Source organism: Dysidea avara, chromosome 11 (assembly GCF_963678975.1).
Source record: "Dysidea avara chromosome 11, odDysAvar1.4, whole genome shotgun sequence".
In the NCBI taxonomy this organism is placed as follows: Eukaryota; Metazoa; Porifera; class Demospongiae; order Dictyoceratida; family Dysideidae; genus Dysidea; species Dysidea avara.
This window is the reverse complement of record NC_089282.1, coordinates 20,907,885-20,917,697: the sequence shown is the minus strand read 5'-3', so window position 1 is coordinate 20,917,697 and position 9,813 is coordinate 20,907,885. Positions and strand designations below refer to the sequence as shown.

Sequence of the window (9,813 nt, the reverse complement as noted above, 5' to 3'; positions counted from 1 at the left end):
CATCTGACCAGATAGTTCCACCTACTAATAATATCATGACTGTGTAAAAAGCAGCATAAGCTGCATGTGGTTGCATCACAGATACTGATATCAGTAAAAACTTCTAATTCATGCTTCCAACTGAAAGGTAGATTTAACCCAAAAAATGGGTAGTTTTACCAGAAACTCAGGTAACCAAAATTTTAGGTAGAAGCAACCATTTATTTTAAAGGTTATAGGAACCATCTGTGTGAAGAGGTAACTTTAACCTAAGGTTGGTAACATCAACCAAGATCCAAAATGTTATAACAACTTTGTGTGGGTTGAAAGTACCTCCATCAAGGTAGGTAATAATAACCACCAGGTGTTGCTTTAACTATAGCAGGAATTAAAGTAACCACTTCAGTATTAGGTTAAAAAGCCTGCAGTTAGTGGTGTTAACCACAATACCAGTGGTTAGTTACTACTTACAGAATGAACTATTTACCTTCCTTATAATTAGCTATGATAACCATCCAGAAAGTTACTTATACCATATGGTTGGTAATAATGACTGTTACAATTGGTTGTGTTGTTGTTGTTTGTACCTAGATGATAACCTGCCTCACCACTGTTTGCTTTCTGTGAATTGGTAGCATATTATAAATCCTTTAGTATTTATCACACATAGTATACAGTCACAAATCGTCATCAAGGGTTAAACAACAGTCTTGTAATTGTTTACATAGTGACAACATAATATTATCTCTTAGTAACAGTAATCATGAACAAATATATAGACTTTTACAACATGGCATATACGTAACATAACTAGTACAGCCTGTAAAGATGTTATATATGGGTACAGTCTTGTTTGTCAATAGATATATTTATGTTCACAGGTTACGTTTAATATCTGACGTGACTGCCAAATATGCACTGCGGTCAGTACTATCAGGATAGGAGAAGATATAATCCTGAAGAAACCACATAAAGCTTTTGGTTTGGGTTGAGTACTCAAGGTAAAATGAATAGTATGCTGAAAACGTAAGAAAGATGGCATCTGGCAATGTTGAACACTGACAGAGAGTCATGTTTTCCACAAAAACAAAAAATTGGTCATCTGGACCTACACCAAGGTACCCTCCTATTCGTGGTGCTGCATATGATGTCTGTGACTTTGCTGCATCCTCTACTCTTGTGGATATCTACACAAGAAACAATAAATATCATAGTTGCAGTTTCATTATTCATAGAACCATACTTGATACTCCGTGTAAACAAATTTGATCGTCTCTTTGGCATTTTTCGGAGCTAACAACTCCACTAGTATGCTCAGAGCTAAAATATCATCACCATCTGAAAGTAGAAATAAAAATACATTAATGACAATGGTCATGTGCTTTAGAACATGGCATGCATAGTGTGCTTTGACCATTGGAAGACAAAGAGATCTTACCAGAGGAGGGTGGACACGATATAAGCGCTATTGAAAATTATTACCGTTAATTGAATATTTCTAATACCAAGACTAAAATGAAGTGATAAAACCTGTTTAGCAACAGCCACACTAATTTATCTTGTGCTTCTTGTGACAAACGGAAGAAAATGAGTACAAAGATGTCCTATTTCCTGCTTGATTCTCCATGAGGACACGCTAGCGGCGTCCGCTTTCCTTTCTTTAATTCTGAGCATAGGAGGCATATTGTATATCATAATACCTTCTTCAACGATTGTTGGGCTCGAATAGAAGCTTATAAGATGTCGCTAGAGTGCAACGCATCGATTCCACCGACAAACTTACTGCACACGTGATCTTCTATAAATTCAAGGGCGATTTACGTGTTGGGAATAGTGGGGAAGAGTGGGGCAGACCGGCTAAATATACTAAACGTGAAGCACACTTTCGAATGGTACCCATTTAAACTTCGCTGAAGGCTTGGTTATACTTTTAATACAAATGTATGCACTCACGTGCGCTTGTCCACCCTCCTCTGAGATCTTACAATCCACAAAGAGACCTACTAGCTGGCCATAAAAATAGTTTGACACCTTCTGAGTAATTTTATTTAGACTTCAAACACATTCACTGTATACTATTTGCAAATTGTGTTTTAAACCTCATGTACCAAGTACCTATTAAAACTCTGTAAAACAACATGACTTCAACAAGAAATGAGACTTTGAATTGTACCAACAGATAGTGATGCACCGATTAATCGGTAAAGCATCAGAAATCGATTTATCGGCCAAATTTTGGAAGTATCGGTAATTATTAGTAGATGTTTTGGCAGATTAATTTTGCTGACCCTAACAACATTATATTTAAGAAATCAAGACAGAAATTAAGGAAATATATTGCAATATTGCATAAAACATGTAGAAATTGAGTAAATATAAACATCGGATCGGTAATCGGTATCGGCCAGTATGTAATTCAAGTATCAGATAATCGGTTAAATCTCTTATTGGTGGATCACTACCAACAGACATGGTTATAAGATATTACTTTAAATACAGACTTCTATGATATGCAATAATAGCAGTCACACTGTACCTTCTTCACGAGCAGTCTTCAGCACTTCTTTGACGTTCTTCTTAGAGCTTTTTTTGCCCAATGCAATGATAGCTGGAACATATCGAGCCCATTCCCTCAGAAAAGAATCTTTTACATTTGCTCTCCCTGTTATCATAGCTAATTCTTGCTCCAACTGTATACAATAACAACATAAACATTTAACAATATTACTGTACATGCTTACAATTGCTGGAAATTTGAGGCATGGATATTCAGTAATGATAGACTTAACACTGGTGGCATCTTTCCGTACATAAACCCATCGATTCTGAAAAGTGGTTTTCATTAATGGAAGCAATACCCGGTCACGAGGAGTACGATTTTTCATTTCTTCCACCATAGCCTTGTTGTGTTCTTCAAAAGTCTCCAAATCCACAATAGATGAGTTCTGAGTTAGTGGGTACCTTCTTTGAAGTTTGTCCTTGTTATTACTTCTTTTTGGAGCAGGTGATTGATCAATGGAAGCTCCTCTCTTTCTGTCCAGTTTGATTAAATTTCGGATTCTTTCAATCATTTTGTCCACCCATGAAGTCTGCAGCAATAAAACTTTCACATAAGAGCAAATTCATACATCATACAAATACAAGAAGTATATATAATATAATTTTAAAAGATGCCATCAAATTTCAGAAAATTGTCAAAATAAGCATGAGATATGCTAAAGATTTAACTGTACATGGCCGAAGTACAAAGTTCTTACTATTAAAATTGTGTTTCTAGTAGGGGTGTACTGATACACCGATATCATATCGGTTGCTGGTACGGAGACTTTTGTCAATATCGGTAGGGATCAATATTACTGCCAAAACCGATACGATATACCGATATACAGTACAACTGGGCTGTCTTAAAGACAGTGTGCACTGACTATGCGATGTAATACAGCTAACAAGACTGGGAAACAGTGACTTTCTTGCTTATTGCAAAACACTATGCTACGAGAAGCCATCTAATTGCACACACATGGCTACTGTTTTATTGTTATAACGTTTACCAATCATACAATCAACAATCAAATTAGTGAGTTTTAAAAGCAACCATGGAATGAACCAGAGAATACAACCTAGAACAACCAGCCATTAAAATTGAGAGTAATCTTAGCAGGAGTATCCATTAAAATATTTGTTGTCTGGGCCACATAATAGAGGCCACACCACCATAGGCAACGAAGCATTGCCAGTGATCTTACAGTGGTTATAAGTGCATAAATATAGTTTAATTTGACATCTCCATTTGGTTTCTAAATTTATATCGGTATATCAGATCAGTATCGGTGTTTAGATTCAACATATCGGAATATATCGGATTGGTTCAAAATTTCTGTATCAGTTGGCTAATTGCCACGTAAGAAGCCATACCATGCTCTATGCATTTTACTCTCCAATGTTGCAAGAAGCAACCAATCCACTGTAGCGTAAATCTGCAGTACATGTATACAGTCCACAGTACTTGTATTCTTGCTTATTATTTTAGCTCCAATATTCGGTATACCTGTTCTTCCATACAAAAACGTACACAAACTTCCATACAAAAACGTACACAAACTAATTACAAAAAACGAAATACAAGTACAAATATAGTGGATGGAAACTTGGAGGACAAAACATCATCATCTAGTAATCATTCCACCAGTGTTCAGCTGAATATAACCATGTGGCAAATGCTATGCATTGCTAGAAAATGCCAGATTTTAATGCACTATAGCAACTTAGATTGCACACGTGAAGTTACAAAAATCACTACCATATTGTGTACTTTGCATGGGAGGATCAACGGCGGCAGTTGTACTCCATTGGCCATACAATGACAAAATGTGTGTTGTTTTGTTAATATGGCAGTTATTCCATAGATATGTGGTAAACAAACTGTTTTATCTCTGAATGAGTGCATACAATATGCACGAGTATTTATACCCATTGTTCCTCCCATGCAAAACCATCCAAGTATTAATTAAAGCACCACAAATTCGTGCTGTATGGAAAACACAGCACTCAGGATAGGAAAAATTAAAAATAGACAGTTATTGCTATTTAAATGTACAAATTATACTCTTTAATATGTGTACAATTGCATAACATAACTTACATAGCCATCACCTATATCATCCTTCATATATGGATATTTAAGGATAAGGAGTCTGGCAACCTGCTCACAGTTGCTTCTGGATGGCTTCGAACCCACTTTAGAAATTGTAAGAGTAACCAAGGTTCTAACAATATCATTCCGACTTTCTCGTGTTAGCTCCTTTCTCTTAATACAGGCATCTGTCTCTGGTCTCCAGTGAGAAGGTATTTCAAAACTGCTTGCGGACAGACTTCCTGATGTACACGAAGCAACAGACTGTGTTGAACATGTCGAACCTTGATCACTACATGGAGTTGGACTGTACGTATCAACAGATGACAAAGCAGGAATATCATCCTATATAAAAATCATATTTACAATTACTGCAAACTTTTCATGAACACTACATACATAATATTATGTCAACAATTAAACTTCAAGCAATCAAATACAGCCTCAACTCACAATGTATATACGTAGCTACGTGGGATGCCTAAACATCATAAAATTATCATACATGAGTACCGTTTATTGCAAATACAGAGTACGGGTCAGTGCTAATTCTCAAGATCTTGCTAAGTGGTTGTGAAATACATGGTAGTGCAATGATTTTCCTATAAGAGTATTGGACTGCTCTATTAGAACATCTTGAAATCTCCCCTGGTGAAGACGATATTGGTTATAGCTAAAAATTTAACACTGAGAATAGCCATGTATCACCCACTATTACATGTGCTTTGCAAATATTCTAATAAATTAGTGCACATGCAATCTTTTTGATTTATACAAAAATTGTAAGTTAATAGTCTCTCCAGCTTTAGAAGAACCAGATAATGCCTGGTTTAGTATAGGTAAGACATGCAGTGCTAGGATTCTTCAGTGGATAAACAACCCAAAGAATAATCACTGATGCGAGCCGAGGCTGATTATTACATCATTCCTGAGGGAGAATCCTAGCAATGCATGTCTTAGCTGTTTAGACAATGGCCCATGTGACTGAAATCTTAAACTTGTTAGGAATCCACTATGTAATCTATGTGTCAAAGTTTGTGGCAAGGTGTCTTACCAGAGTAAAAACCCTGCATACCTCAAAGCATTCTCTGCATGCCATTGTCTAATTGTTGAGAGTCTGTTTCAAGCCTAGCCCATGAGACCAGTCACAGATGCAATAATTAGGTAACTTAAGTATGGCTTTACACTGGAATATAGTTTGTTTCTTTTTTCCGATACTGTAATTAATTTTATGGCTTTCAGTGAATACTTGTACTGTAAAACATTAATAAATAAATTTAAAAATATACCTATAAATAAGACGGCTACTACATACACCTAAAATACCTTTGAAATAAGCCTCAACAGCTTCTTTACAATGCCTATGGCAGGTATCATTTCCTTTAAGTCCTGCTGACTCAACTGTAAGAATTCTTTACCATCAATGTAATTCTCTACAAAAAAAATAAAAAAATCACATTGCTGTATAATGCTGTACACATCAACAAGCTACATGTATACTGACAAAGTGGAAGACACTTGCCGTGAAAGATGGCAAGTTGTGTGAACAATTTTTAAAGCTATGTGACAAGACCGGGCACTGTACAATGTTTTTAGGCAATCCAGTCCGTTAATGAGACCTGGAGAGTACAGCCGGGGCATCCAACAGGGCTGCTAGTAAGTTTTGACTAAGCTTAGAACTGCTGTTGTCACTTCAACTAGACAGACATAGTCTGCAGCTACGCCGTTCCTCGCTGTGTGCCAAATGAGTTAACCTTTAGTAGCTAGCTAGTTACGTACCTTTCAGAATTTCACAAAAAGACTCCGGAATGCCTTGGTTTACGTTCAGGTAAAACACAAGTTCGTCAACTGACATACTTTCGTTGAGTTCGTTCGGAATCTCGCTCTGAAGCTGGTAAACGTCAGTGGACGATATCGTCTCGGACATTATTGAGCTACCAACGAGGCCACCAAGCTTGAACAAATCTACCAAACTTGAAAGCACTAAACCAAAAAAGGCGGCAAACACCATATGAGCGCCAAGTTACACCGCCAATTTTTTTAGCTATCACGTGTGCATGGTAGCCTATAGTTACCTGAGAGCAGTGGTGATGATTGTCGTGTTACCGATAGAAACTCCAGATGGCGAGTAGTTCTAGCGCCGGTACCAGCGGGCAATATGCAAGGTTTAAGTGCCCCCTTTGTGTTTTCCAGGCACTTAATATACGACTAGTTTTAAGTCACCTACGACTAGTTCATTCCAGTGATCCACGCTTTTCAGTTGTGTGTGGAATCGGTGGTTGCAGTAATACTTCCAAGCCATATTCAGCTCTCTATCAACATATCTACAAAAAGCATAAATATTCCGGCATAATTCAGTCTCGAGTTCATAGAGCATCGCAACAGTTGAATTGTTCCGATGAACCTGAGATATCCTCTTTCAATTTTCACGATGACGCTTTCCAACAAGGTTTGTGTATATAGTAGCTATACACTGTATGTCAGTCTCCCATGCAGTAACGGTGGTCTAATATGGTTCCTGCGATAGTGTACACACAATGCACATATATTATAATTTGTGCTTGCTGTACAGTACATTAATTGTGTCAAAGTTAATAGTGGAGTACATATGCATTGCAACTATTGCTTTATACTGTCATAGAGTTATAAAAGCGGGTCGTAAAGATGATCACATCATATAGTTTACTGTTCCAGTAGCTAGTGGATTTAATGATCCCTTGTGGCAAAACCAACTTTTGTGAATACTTAGCAGCACTCATGCAACTTGTGATGCAGTAACTAATCCCAATTGCTTTAATAAAGGCATCACATTCTAATGAATCATTAATTAAATACCATTGTATATAGGAAATGAAGATTTCAATCCAGATCTGGAGCATTTGCTAGGCATTGATGCGATTCGTCAAAAGAAAGCCAGCGCCCTTTATTTGTTGAAATTAAAAGAAAACCATCGTTTGTCTCAGACAGCGATCGATGATGTTATGGAAGGGTCAAAGACTGTTTTTTCCCACACAGTACAAATTCTTCACAGTGGTATTCGTGCTAAGCTTGCTTCACTTGGAATAGATGATACACAAATTGACAGTGTGTTTAAAGACTTAGCCGATCCTTTTGTTGGCTTGGAAACAAGATATAAACAAGAGAAGTGTTTTGTAGAAGATCTTGGCTTAGTGGTAAGTTTGAACTAGTACATAATACTCTGTTGAAGCAGTAACTAAGATTACTATGGTAAATGCATTAATGCAAGTATTTTGGTAAATTCACTTATAAACATAAAGTTTTAAGGACGGTGAATGAACGTACACCAATCTGTTATTTTACTATAGGAACCAGAGGAGATTTTAGTTGGTGAACCTTTTTATGCTGCAAGGTTTTCAGGAACTAAGAGATCGCTAGTAGAACAACGCGACTCTTTTCAATATATTCCTATTTTTAAGACGCTTGAAAGACTACTGGGAGATTCCAGTCTGTTGGAATTCATTGATAATCCTCACAGGAGATCAGATGATAAACTTGAAGATTTTTGTGATGGAGAATTAGCTTGCAATCACCCATTATTTTCAAATGATCCACTTGCACTTCAAGTAATTGCCTACTTTGATGAGCTTGAAGTTTGTAACCCCCTAGGCACACATACCAAGAAACATAAATTAGGCATCATTTTATTCACTCTCGGTAACATTCCACCTAAATTTCGATCTACATTAAGGAGCATTAATTTAGTTGCTTGTGCAACACATCCTGTAATTCAGAAATATGGTATTGACACTATTCTTGAACCATTTATAAAAGATTTGAATACGTTAACTACGCATGGTATTAATGTTAACATCAGTGGCCATCAGCGCAACTTTAAAGGAGGTTTAATGTGTTTTCTGGCTGATAATCTAGCTAGTAATCTTTTGGGAGGATTCAAGGAGTCTTTTTCTTTTTCGCATAGATTTTGTCGTACTTGTATGGTCAAAACTACATCATATAAGGACAAGTTTTTGTCAAGTGATTTTTGTCAACGAACTGCTGAAATACACAAGAGACAATGTGATGAGTTGGATGCAGCTGAAGGAGATCTAAAAGATCATTACTCTAAAACATACGGAATCAATCGTCATAGTAAGTTGATGTGTGCAAAAAAATTTTCCATGTTTGATGGTGGTTTACCACATGATGCTATGCATGATATCCTAGAAGGTGTTGCTCAACTTGAGGTCAAGCTACTGGTTAAACATTGTGTGAATGAGAAATATATTACTGTAGCTGAATATAATCACCGTATTGAGAATTTTGATTATGGCAAAAATGAGATGGACAGGCCAGGAATAATAACTAGAGAATTGCTGGGGTCTAATGATAAAAAATTTCATTTATCGGCTGCCCAAACATTACTTCTTTGTCAAATTATCCCTTTGATAATGGGAGATTGTGTTCCTGAAGGAGATGAACACTGGCAGTGTTTTCTTTTACTGCTAAAAATTTTTGATATTGTGTTTTCTCCTGTTGTACCCAAAGGATATTGTGCTGTCCTAAAACTACTGATTGCGGAGCATCATTCTCTTTTCAAGTCATTACATTCAAGTTCAATGATTACACCCAAGTTTCATTTTCTTGTTCATTATCCTGACCAAATTGTTGCACTCGGACCAATGACCAGGTATTGGACTATGCGGCATGAAGCTAAACTTAGCTTGTTTTAAAAGGCTTCTCATTTGGGGAACTTTAAGAATATTGCTTACACATTAGCAAGTCGACATCAGCGATGGATGTGTTATCAGTTGGCTTCTGATAACATGCTTCAGTCTTGCTTTGAGTGTGGTCCGGGCAGTAGCCCTAGTACAATTGGACAACAGCCACACCAACTAGGAAGCATCATCCAGTGAGCCATACCTTCAATAAGCAACGATGCCACTGTTTTCCATCCTAAGTGGGTTAAGAAAAACAGTATAAACTATTGCAATAACAATTGCTATGTTATAATAGGGACAGATGGAACTGATCCCTTGTTTGGTCATTTAATTGATGTCTACGTTGTTGGGGGTGATTTGTTACTGCTACATGTGTACCATTGTCAGACTATTTACTTTGACGATAATTTTCATTCTTATGTCATCAGTGACACCACAAATATGTCGATTGTGTGTCTTCAAGATCTTTTAAGTCCTTTTGTACTTCATGGGCACAAACTCTTTGATGGAAGATCTGAAACT

General features: G+C 36.8%; 1 protein-coding gene across 2 annotated transcripts; it reads right to left on the bottom strand.

Annotated features, from left to right (window-relative positions):
- Positions 1-672: 672 nt before the first annotated feature.
- LOC136238835 (uncharacterized) lies at positions 673-9,452 on the bottom strand. Of its 2 annotated transcripts, none has more exons than XM_066029456.1 (7): positions 6,392-6,900; positions 5,939-6,045; positions 4,622-4,957; positions 2,721-3,068; positions 2,516-2,669; positions 1,223-1,317; positions 673-1,166 (listed from the first exon to the last, which is right to left on the bottom strand). In XM_066029456.1, exons 1-7 carry the CDS (start codon positions 6,621-6,623, stop codon positions 855-857), a joined length of 1,584 nt encoding a protein of 527 aa, XP_065885528.1. In that variant the 5' UTR covers positions 6,624-6,900; the 3' UTR covers positions 673-854. The 2 variants fall into 2 exon arrangements, with proteins under 2 accessions (XP_065885528.1, XP_065885529.1); XM_066029457.1 differs by lacking the exon at positions 6,392-6,900 and adding an exon at positions 9,343-9,452 and having other exon boundaries at positions 675-1,166.
- Positions 9,453-9,813: the final 361 nt, after the last annotated feature.